Source organism: Hippocampus comes, unplaced genomic scaffold (assembly GCF_001891065.2).
Source record: "Hippocampus comes isolate QL1 unplaced genomic scaffold, H_comes_QL1_v1.1 scaffold277, whole genome shotgun sequence".
Taxonomy (NCBI): domain Eukaryota; kingdom Metazoa; phylum Chordata; class Actinopteri; order Syngnathiformes; family Syngnathidae; genus Hippocampus; species Hippocampus comes.
The window spans coordinates 226,746-237,218 of NW_017805365.1; the positions used below are offsets into that span (position 1 = coordinate 226,746).

Below are 10,473 nucleotides of genomic sequence, written 5' to 3' on the forward strand. Positions count from 1 at the left end.
TCTGATTGGCGGCCTCCTCCGCTACTCCAGCGCGCCGTCGCCAGGGCAACTGCCGTGCTCGTCTCCATGGCAACAGGTCGCGTGAAAAAAGCGGAGTCGCCGTGTGGCCGCTCGCGACGCTCGTAAAAGACGAAAGACGTTTGGCTGCAACGGTCGGTCACCTCTCGCAATGGCGTCTTGCGTCACTTTGCATGACTTTCTTTTTCTTTGGTGTTGTTTTCCAACACTCTTAGCTGGCAGGGGCGGGGGGGGGGGGTTCAAAACAAACCAACGTCATTCACGGAATGAAAAACAGGTAGCAATTTTAGCACTAAAAAGTTTGAATGTGGCAGGCATTTCATTTTATTCTTCATAGCGGAACGTTTTTGTTTTTTGAAGAACCCACCGCCAAAAAAGAATTCAGGTGGGAGGTGCTGATGTGTGGAGATTTATTGAGACTGCAAAACGTGACGCCAAACACGAGACAGGATAGGACGGGGGAAAGAAAAGTGTGCACGGAGCTCCCTCTGGAGGATCACAACTCGTCCTACACTCGAGTCTGACCGAAAATGTCCGAGCAACCCGAAACACGTCAACGGGGTTGGTTTTCAACGGAAAATCGCACAGTTGAACGCGGTGTATTTTTGTGTGCGATTCTAACACCTTTTTATGTTTTGAACACACACGGCCACATTCTACGTGCTGCAGTTAGAAGGGTTTATCATTCATCATATTTGTAAAAAAAAAAAATACTCAAAGTAATTGTTACCTTGGTATAAATAACGACAGTATTATGTGAGTAATGGCTTCTGAAAACGACATCGCCGGACGACGGCGTAAAAAGCGGTCGTGTCGCTTTTTCTCGTGCCCCAAAATTTGCTTCGAGGGCAAAAGGGCCTTTGGTTCCCTCTGGTGGCCATTTGGTGACGCGACAAGGCCAACAAGTCGTCGACTTGTCGAAAGTCAACAAAGCATCGCATGTTTTGTGAGCACCGCAGACCAAGTGGGACGAGCACCGGTTGCCTTCCACCCCCGTTGGTTTGTTGTTTGAAAACGCAGCCCCGACGGACACTTGGAGACCCCCGTCGGATCTTGTCATAGACAGTCTGTTGTTTGAAAACGCAGCCCCGACGGACACTTGGACTTCGCAGCGGAGGTTTGCAAGAGCAAAAGTTGGCCCACGACAACAACAACAAAAAAAAAAGGTTCCAAAAGACAGAAGAGTGGCCTGCTTGATTGGCAGCAGCTGCGCGGTCGGGTGCGATGGCAGCAAGCGGGCGAGAAACTGCCGGCAGGCGGGGCGCTTCCTCTTTCGCACCGACGAGTGACGGAAGGCGAACGCGTCGGCCGACGGCTCACCTGCGAGTCCCACATCCAAAAAGGGCACGACGGGAGACACAAACGACAACATCACGTGCGCGTTTCAAAGACGTGGCGGCTCCCGAGTGCCGCTTTGCGGAGGCGCGCACCCGAGCGAGCCCACCGCCGCCGCCGCCCTACAGCAGGTCGGCCCTCCGGGAGCCCGGCCGCAGGACGCGCAGAGTGACGATGTGTTTGACGGCTCTTCGAAACCACGGGTAGAACCAGGCGTAGATCAAGGGGTTGACGCACGAGTTGAGGTAGTACACGTTGAGCACGACCGAGGCGCCGGGCGAGCCGTCGGCAGCCAGCGTCACGCAGTAGTACGGGCAGAAGCACATCAGGAAGACCAGCACCAGGATCCCCAGCGTCCGGGCCGCCTTCAGCTCGGACTTCTTTGCTCTCATCGGCAGAGAGCGCTGGCGCTCGCCGCCCGTGACTCGCGAGCGCATGGCTCGCGCCTGAGACGCGGCGGCCGCAAACACCCTGCCGTACAGCGCCGCGATGACGCCCAGGGGAAGGATGAACGTCACCAGCAGGTCCAAGACGGCCGCGGCGTATTCGATGCGAATGCCGCACTCGCCGTAGCAGGAGGCGTGCTTGCCGGGGTGCGCCAGGTCGTCCTTCATCAAGACGCTACTCAGGAGCAGAGAGCACAACCAGCAGCAACACACGCACAGTCGGATTCGCTTCACCGTCACGTTGACCTTATAACGCAGAGGCCGGCAAACGGCGGCGTAGCGGTCCGCGGACAGCAGCACCATGTTGCCCACCGAGGCGGACGTCACCGTGAAGGAGACCAGGTTGTACAGCGAGCAGGCGATGTCACCGTGCGTCCAGCAGGCTGCGTTCAGGTGGATCTCGCCGGGCCACACCAGGAGGCCCACCAGGAGGTCGGAGACGGCCAGCGAGAGGAGCAGCAGGTTGGTGGGACTGCGCAGCTGCCTGCGCACAAGCCAAGCCGCCGGCTGTTGAAAGCAGCGAACGAAGTACGACGGCGGTCTCTCCCTCCCTTCCCCGTTCCCTTTCCTTGAGAGAAGGGAGACGAGAAGCGATCTGAGGCCGCCCGCGATCGAGTCACGAGGCTTCGCCAACGAGAAACAAAGCGCGTATGTGCCTGAAGTGCGAGATGGAGGTGATGACCAGCAGGTTGAGCAGCACGGTGAGCGCGCAGGTCAAGTAGAGCAGAAGACTCCCCGAGACGCCTTGAGACCAGCCCGCCGAGGGCTTCCGGCAGGAGATGTTGGCCGCCTGCGGGAAGCACAGCTCCGACTGCTCCTCGCGCTCCATGCTCGACAAGAAGAGAGACGGACGGACGCAGGTTAGGACGAGAGAGGCACACGCCGAGGTGGAGCTCGGGCGCATTTCGTTCTTGGGGTCCCGCTCGCTTTATCTGCGACTTTGTCCCTCCCTCCCTTTGCCGGCGTTGCACTTCCTCTTCCGCCTTCCTCTGATTGGTCGACGCCCCCCGGCCACTCGGCCGCTTGTCAAAGTTAACGTCAGCGGTTCATGCCCTGCAACATTGCAACAAGCAGGATGAGATATCAGAAAACCTGCATTCGTCTCCCAATGGAGAAATTCCCAATTTACAGCCGCAACATGATGAAGGGGAGAAAGTAGAAGACAAAAAGTCGAGCAATCAACAGAAATATCAAATATAAGCATCTTCAAAACGGGGCTGAGTGCAGGTTTTCAGGACCGTCTAGTCCAGGGGTGGGCAATCCCAGTCCTGGAGGGCCGCTATCCTGCATGTTTTCCATCTGTCCCTGTTGCAACACACCTGATTCAATTGTTCAGGCCTCGACAGAGCTTGCTGATGATCTGATCATTTGAATCAGGTGTGCTGGAGAAGGGACAGATGGAAAACATGCAGGATAGCAGCCCTCCAGGACTGGGATTGCCCACCCCTGGTCTAGTCCATAGCCTAGGACACAGGTGTGGAACTCCGGTCAGGGAGGGCCGCCGTCCTGCACGTTTTCCATCTCTCCCTGTTGCAACTCACCTGATTCAAATGATCGGATCATCAGCGAGGTCAGCGGAAGCCTGATATTGAAGCCGTTCGTTTGAATCGGGTGTGTTGCAACAGGGAAACTTGGAAAACATGCGGGACGGCGGCCCTCCAGGACCCGACTTTGATGCCTGCGGCCTAGGATGAGGGGCTAGCTCCACGAATTGAGACGCCGCCCTGGCAGAGGGGCCGCTGAAAGGTCGAAAAAAAAATTCCATCCATTTATCCTGAAGAGGGTCACCGGGGGGAGGGGGCGGACGTGCTATCCCAGCGGACTTGGGGCTGAGAGGCGGACTACACCCTGAACCGTTTGCCGCCCTGCGTGTCCAGTAAAGCACACGTGTCAAACTCGCGGCCCGGGGGCCGGACGGCAAATCTCGCGCCAGTAAAGTTGACACCGAAATTCCGGTGGTCCGTCGCTGACGAGCGGTGAGCCTTCGCTTCCCATTTCCAAATGACTTTGGATATCCGATTCTTGCGGACTGTCCCAATATGAGGAGGCGATTCAACCTTGATCCGCTTTCAGAGTCGGCGCAGCCCTTTGAGGGAAACCGGGCCCCGATGACCCGGGACTTGGACGGCCCTGAATCGGGTTGTCGGGGAGGGTGTCCAAATGGAGTGTTTTCGTCATGCGCGCTCGGTCTGTGGCCAGCGTGGAGGTCGGGCTTCATGGCGAACTTTGATGACCTGCCACAAAATCCGCATGCTCAAAAGCCGCAACCGCGGAACGCTTTGAAAATCCAACCGCACAACCGCTTTCCCGGCCGGACGGGCGTACGCGTCGCGATCAGAGCCGCCAAAAAAGCTCCAGGGAGGCCAAACTGTCAAACGTCCGTCATGAGTTGAAGCAGCCGAGCCGTCGCCTTGGCTCGATTGTCGCCAAAGCCCGAGCACGCGTGCGGATGTGTGTCGCAAGATGGTGAAGGCCCACGTTTCTGCCCGAGCGCCGTTCGAAATTTACTGACGCCCCCCCCCAAAAGCTTGGGTGCACCCTTTGTTTCGCCTCTTGTTTCGTTCGCCGCAGAGCCAAAATGGGCTTTTCCCGCAAGGTCGTCAGCCGAGGCCCGGTCACGCAAAGCGATCCAGTCGGATTCGAGCATTTCGAGCGAGAAACGACACCGAGCGGAACCTCGTGCGGTCGTGAAGTCGGAGCGCGCTCGTCCCCGGAGGACGTCGTCCTCGGAGGCCGCCGTCCTCGGAGGCCGCCGGCCATGTTTTTGCCGCCGCTTCACACCTTGGCCCATTAGCGCGCCATGTTGACGGCGGCTCGCAATTAGACGTGTGAAAACAACACGACAACATGTGGGGCAATCCCGGGGCGGCAATCTTGTTTTTCTTCATCAAGTGGATCACGATGAAGGCAGCGTCACCTTACCAAAGACACCGTGACCTTTACAAGGCCTTTCAACTTTTTGAATTGAGCCCCAACAGGAAGTTGGCGGACAATGAAAAATCTCTCGCGATCGCTCGCCGCATGACGACTTTGAAAATTCAGCCCCCCCCCCTCCCCCCGGAGCCACTTTGAATGAGCCGCGTCAACTTTGGCGGTCGTCAAACGGTCCCGGGAGGGCGAAGTGAATTTGGGGGGGGGGGGGGGGCGTGGAGTCATTCGGACCATTGCGGATGTTGCCAGAATAAAGACAAAACAAAAACCAAAAGCGAAGAGACTCGTTGCAGACACGGCCTTCTTGGATTTGGAATCCAAGGCTGCGTCTTATGGACCGAAGCGCCCTCAAGGTCTCAAAAACAGCCGATTGGATTGACCGCGCTCGTTTCGGGCTTCTTCAGGCCTTGCCGGTGAGCCGATGGCGTTGAGGTGGCCAGGCGGGGTCCGGCTCTCTCTCGGAACCGGACTTCCCGACCCCCTGCCTTTATTTTCAGGCGAACCATCTTTCGCCGTGGCCGATTTTTGCACGCCACCGATGACACATAAAGTGACCTTTGCGTTTGGGGCGCGGCAGGACAAAGTTCGCCATTTGGTGGGCGCGAGAGGGGCAGGGGGCGGGGGGGGGATCCTCTCTGAACCGCCGGTACACGTGCGGCTTCCTAGGAAACGCAGATCCAACTCGGTCAAGACGGTCCAGAGTGGATTTTCGACAACAACACCAACGCTTCTCCAGTCGGGCGTACGCACGGACCAAACTTGCATCCGTGATGGCGCTCCCGGTGACATCACAGTCGGAGAACTTTGCTCCAATGGGATCGGCTCGGGGGCGGTCCTTGAAACCCTCATATGCGGCGCTCCGACAGCGCGGCGTCGGGAGTGCCGGCCGGCGTCCGGATGGAGCGATCGGAGCTCTGCTTCCCGCAGCTGGGCAACCTCTCGTGCAGGAAGTCGTCTTCGGCTCCCGAGCAGGTTTTTCTTTACAGGGTCCTTTCGGGCGTTCTGCTGCCGCCGATCTGCGCGGCGACCGTGCTGCTCAACCTGCTGGTCATCGTGGCCATCTCCCACTTCAGGCACGTGCTCGCGCCGCTCGTCACGCCCGGGGACCCAATTGAGGACGCGCCGCTCCGACACTCCCCCCCGCCGTCGTCGTCGTTGTTGTTGCATTTTATTTGTCTCTTTTTTTTTTTCCCCTTGTGCGCAGGCAGCTGCACACCCCCACCAACCTCCTCCTCCTCTCTCTGTCCGTGGCCGACTTGCTGGGGGGTCTCCTGATGATCCCCACGCAGTTTTACAGCTGGGCCTCTTGCTGGTTGCTCGGGGACACGGCGTGCGCGCTCTTCCTCATCATCTTGATCACGGTGACGTCGGCCTCGGTGGGCAACATGGTGCTGATTTCGGCCGACCGTTACGTGGCCATTTGCGACCCTCTGCATTATCGCGTCAAAGTGACGGTCAGAAGAATCCGAGCGTGCGTTTGTCTCTGCTGGCTCTCGTCTCTTCTCTACGCTTGCGTCATTTGCGAGGAGCAGCTGGCGCGACCGGGAAAGTTTCGCTCCTGCTACGGCGAGTGCGTCCTCACTCTCGACGACGGGGCCGGCGCGGCGGACGTGCTGGTGGCTTTCGCCCTCCCGCTGGCCACCGTCGCGGCCCTGTACGGCAGAGTGTTTGCGGCGGCGGCGTTGCAGGCACGAGCCCTGCGCCCTCGCGTCCAACGTGTCCGCTTGCGGCGTTCGGTGCTCCCGCGAGCAAACAGATCGGAGCTGAAGGCGGCCAAGACGCTGGGCGTCCTGGTGCTGGTCTTCCTGATGTGCTTCTGTCCGTACTACGTGGCCGCGTTCGTACAAGGCAGCTCCGAAACGTCTCCGCTCAGGACTTTTCTTCTTCACGTCTACTTTTTTAACTCCTGCATCAATCCGCTGATCTACACCTTGTTCTACCCGTGGTTTCGACGAGCGGTTCGACTCATCGTCGCCCTGCGCATACTGCGGCCGGGCTCCCGGTGGGTCAACCTGCAGTAGACTCGACGTGCGACGCAGAGGTTTGGATTGTCGTCTGACAGACGTCCGCGACGTTCGCAGCGCCGTCGCCGCCCGCCGCCTCGCTTCGCCCTTCTGCTCCTATTTTTTGCCGCCGTCACTTCCGTGAGAGCGAAGGGCATCCTTGAGCCAATGTGTCCGATTTGCATTGTGACAATAAAGTGCGGACCCGTTTGAGCTTGGCCTTGCTCCGTCCTTTTCAACGTCAACTTCCCGGTCATCGTCGCCGTGATCGGAACCGTCTTTCACCGCATCCAAATCAGACGTCAGGACGATGCACGACCTCAAGAGGAACCTCCCGCCCCCCATGAACAAAGCGTACGACGGGGCCCGGAGCGCCGGCGCCAATCATGAACTCATATCTGAATGCATTCTATGGTGGCAAATGGAAGATGGTAAGACGCAACGTGAAAACCTCCCGGGATGAAATCGCGGCAATGTCTCGCCGTCCCGAGTGTCAAAGGTCGTTCGTGCGTGTCGCTAAGGTCCCTGGAGCTGCTAACTAAGACGGAGGCTGGACCAAGCGCACGTGTGAAAATTCCCACGTATCCCGAGTAGCGGGTTCACCAAACTGAATTTACGGGGGAGGACGGGATTTCATTTCATCAATGCAGAAATATTCTGCCGTCCGCACGATCGGCTCCGGGCCTGCGCGTCTCCGAGTAGGGGGCCGAGGGAGGCCGGCTGCTTGGATACGGACAGCCGCGGCGTCACGTCGGACAACCCGACGCAGCAACTCGTTTGCGGGCCCCCCGCTTCATTCGGCGGCAGGCGTGCTCGCCTGCTTTTTTTGCTTCAAATCCTCCGACCGCTCGCTCAATGTCGCTCTCGGACATTCTTTCCTCTCTTGTGACAATGACTTGGGACTTGTTAGCGGCCGGGCTGCGACTACCTGTGGTCGTTTGGGGGCCTTTCTGAGTGCAAATGAGGCGATACGCGCAATGAAACACACACACACACACACACACACACACACACACACACACACACACACACTGTGACCGTGCCGCCGGTGCGCCCTCAAGTCCAGCATATCAAGTCATGTGATTTCAATCCGCTGCCATGAATGACATCCATTCGGAAACAGCAGAGGATCGATTCCTCGGGAAAATAAAACACAGACACGAAGAAGTCCATCCATCCATCCATTCTCTCCATCCGTTTTCTTCGGGCAGTCGGCGGGGGACGCCCTGAAGTGGTCGGCAGCCGATCACAGGGCACACAAAGTCGGGCGCACGGGAAGGCCGGGGCCGAAGCCCGACACTTCGGCACCGTGAGGCGGGCGCGCTAACCAGTCGACAGCCGGCCCACTTTGTGAATTGCGGGCTCGGCCGTCCGTGGGGTTTGTCCGCCGAACCCATCGTTTCCCAACCGTGTGCTCCGCGTGTCCTTTGAAAGGGGACGGAGATGCGGACGGCCCATTGGGAGCGCCTGAGAAGCGCCGTTGTCAAGGCCCGCCTCCAGAAAAGCAATTTACCCAAGTCTGTGTTTAGCAATGACGGGCCGACGTCCAATCTCCCTTTTGTCGGGAAAACCATCGGAAGGACAATCGTAGCTCAGCCGAAGGACTTCCAGATGGAAGACGGACTTCGGTCGGACTTCAGACAGCACCGCGGGCGGCACTGCCGAAAGTGACATTCGAGCGATATTCGAGTCGATACGGACTCGGGTGAAACATCAGTTGTGGTGCCGCTCGATCTCATTCTGTCCACCACCAAATCCGTCTCGACAGGAGTGGAAAAGAGTTTCAGCTCGGCTCCCTCGCCGGCTCGGATCAGATCTCCGAAGCGCCCGAGCAGGTCCCCCCGGGGGGCTCCTTTCTCTCTCGACACGCTTTGATTTCGCCTGCGCGTCATTCGGCCGGGTCGGGTCGGTCGCGGCGGGACGAGCCCCGTCGTAGATTTCCTCTGTCGACGCTTCGGCCGAACCCTCGGCGGGCCCCCTGAACCCGCTTTGGCGGCCATCTTGGAATCTGAATTGGAAGATGTGTTCGTCTAAGCGTTGACGCGTGCGGCGCTCGCGGCCATACTTTGCAAACTCCGACAAACTTTGCTCCAATCCGATTCGCTTGGGGGAGGTACTTGAACGCATAAAGGAGGCGCGCGGCGGAGCGACTCAGACAGATCGCCGCGCGGGCGGCGGCCGGCGTCCGGATGGAGGCCGAGGAGCAATCGGAGCTCTGCTTTCCGCAGCTGGGCAACCTCTCGTGCAGGAAACCCCGCTGGGCTTCCTCCCAAGGCGTCCTCCCGCGGGTTCTGCTGCCCGCGGTCTGCGCGCTCACCGTGCTGCTCAACCTGCTGGTCGTCATCGCCATCTCCCACTTCAGGCGCGTGCTTTTAGCTTCACACCTCGCCTGCGGCGCCACGTTTCGCGCGCGGTTGTCGTGGCCCACCTGAGAACGTGTCTCTTCTGTCTTGTGGTCTTTTTTTTTTTTTTCTCCCCCCCTTCCCTCTTTCCTCGCGCGCAGGCAGCTGCACACCCCCACCAACCTGCTGCTCCTCTCGCTGGCCGTCGCCGACTTCCTGGTGGGCCTCGTGATGTGGCCCGGCGAGCTCTACATGAGCACGAGCTGCTGGGCTTTTGGCGACGTGGCCTGCTTCTGCTACCACTTGGTGTCCTTCGTCGTCACGTCGGTCTCGGTGGGCCACATGGTGCTGATTTCGGCCGACCGCTACGTGGCCATTTGCGACCCTCTGCGCTACGGCGTCAAAGTGACCGTCAAGAGAATTCAAGGCTGCGTTTGTCTCTGCTGGTTTTTGTCCTTTCTTTACTGTTGCGCGCTTCTGAGGGAGCCGTTGGCTCGCCCGGAAGAGTGCAGCTCGTGCCGCGGCGAGTGCGTGATCGCCGTCGACGTTGACGGAGGCCTTCTCGATCTGATCGTGGTTTTCGTCCTTCCCCTCTGCGTCATCGTCACTCTGTACGCCAGGGTGTTCGCGGCGGCCGCCTCCCAGGCGCGGGCCCTGCGCTCGCGAGTCGCGGGCGGCGCGCCGCGACGCGGAGCCAAGCGATCCGAGTTGAAGGCGGCCCGGACGCTCGGGGTCCTGGTGCTCGTCTTCCTCCTTTGCTATTGTCCATTTTACATCGTGGCTCTGGTGGGCGAATTGGGCTTTTCGTCATCGGCGCAATACGCGCTCTACCTGTTGGATTTCAACTCTTGCGCCAACCCGCTGATCTACGCCTTGTTCTACCCGTGGTTTCGAAGGGCTGTCGGGCACATCGTCACTCTGCGCGTCCTGCGGCCCGGCTCCCGCGGGGCCGACCTACTGTAGGCGCCGCGCTCCACGCCGCCCTTTTCTTTTCCCGTGCGTACGCGGGTGCCGGCCGGCGAGCGAGCGGACGCGATGCTCGCAGGGGAGCGGCCGGCCGGCGCTCGCGTGACCTTCGAGAGCATTGCCGACGGCACGCGTCTTACCGAGTGACGGTAAAGCCCGGAAGCGTATGCGCTTGTCTGCCACGTTTCACTTGCGCTTGTTTCCTTTTGACATGTGGGACACCTCAGGTGTGGCTGGGGTTGATTCGACTTCCTCTTCCACTTGGCGGCTGGATACTGGCAGTGGGGAAGGAAGACTCCACTGATATCGGCTCGCCAAACAAGAGTGACTTTATTTTCTGTGTGGAGCCACAAAACATGAATCGCCTTGTATAAGCCTTACAATGAAGGCAATACATGCTGTGTGCGTGTGCGTGTGTGTGTGTGTGTGTGT

General features: G+C 59.2%; 3 protein-coding genes across 3 annotated transcripts; 2 read left to right on the forward strand and 1 right to left on the reverse strand.

The window, feature by feature from the left end:
• Positions 1–1,347: 1,347 nt before the first annotated feature.
• On the reverse strand, positions 1,348–2,628 carry LOC109517030 (trace amine-associated receptor 13c-like). Its single transcript, XM_019871916.1, has 2 exons — positions 2,456–2,628; positions 1,348–2,283 (listed from the first exon to the last, which is right to left on the reverse strand). Exons 1-2 carry the CDS (start codon positions 2,626–2,628, stop codon positions 1,476–1,478), a joined length of 981 nt encoding a protein of 326 aa, XP_019727475.1. The 3' UTR covers positions 1,348–1,475.
• Positions 2,629–5,579: 2,951 nt separating this feature from the next.
• LOC109517031 (trace amine-associated receptor 13c-like) lies at positions 5,580–6,751 on the forward strand. Its single transcript, XM_019871917.1, has 2 exons — positions 5,580–5,803; positions 5,935–6,751. The coding sequence occupies exons 1-2, from the start codon at positions 5,580–5,582 to the stop codon at positions 6,749–6,751; spliced, it is 1,041 nt and encodes a 346-aa protein (XP_019727476.1).
• Positions 6,752–8,922: 2,171 nt separating this feature from the next.
• LOC109517032 (trace amine-associated receptor 13c-like) lies at positions 8,923–10,068 on the forward strand. Its single transcript, XM_019871918.1, has 2 exons — positions 8,923–9,099; positions 9,241–10,068. Exons 1-2 carry the CDS (start codon positions 8,923–8,925, stop codon positions 10,036–10,038), a joined length of 975 nt encoding a protein of 324 aa, XP_019727477.1. The 3' UTR covers positions 10,039–10,068.
• The last annotated feature ends 405 nt before the right edge of the window (positions 10,069–10,473 follow it).

What these genes read in the sequence shown, in the direction of transcription:
- LOC109517032 (XM_019871918.1), top strand. Translation starts at nt 8,923, where the DNA reads ATGGAGGCCGAGGAGCAATCGGAGCTCTGCTTTCCGCAGCTGGGCAAC. An exon ending in CCATCTCCCACTTCAGGCGC is followed by an intron (nt 9,100 to 9,240) that starts GTGCTTTTAGCT and finishes GCGCGCAGGCAG; the next exon opens with CTGCACACCCCCACCAACCT.
- LOC109517031 (XM_019871917.1), top strand. Translation starts at nt 5,580, where the DNA reads ATGCGGCGCTCCGACAGCGCGGCGTCGGGAGTGCCGGCCGGCGTCCGG. An exon ending in GTGGCCATCTCCCACTTCAG is followed by an intron (nt 5,804 to 5,934) that starts GCACGTGCTCGC and finishes CCTTGTGCGCAG; the next exon opens with GCAGCTGCACACCCCCACCA.
- LOC109517030 (XM_019871916.1), bottom strand. Translation starts at nt 2,628, where the DNA reads ATGGAGCGCGAGGAGCAGTCGGAGCTGTGCTTCCCGCAGGCGGCCAAC. An exon ending in ACCTCCATCTCGCACTTCAG is followed by an intron (nt 2,284 to 2,455) that starts GCACATACGCGC and finishes GCTTGTGCGCAG; the next exon opens with GCAGCTGCGCAGTCCCACCA.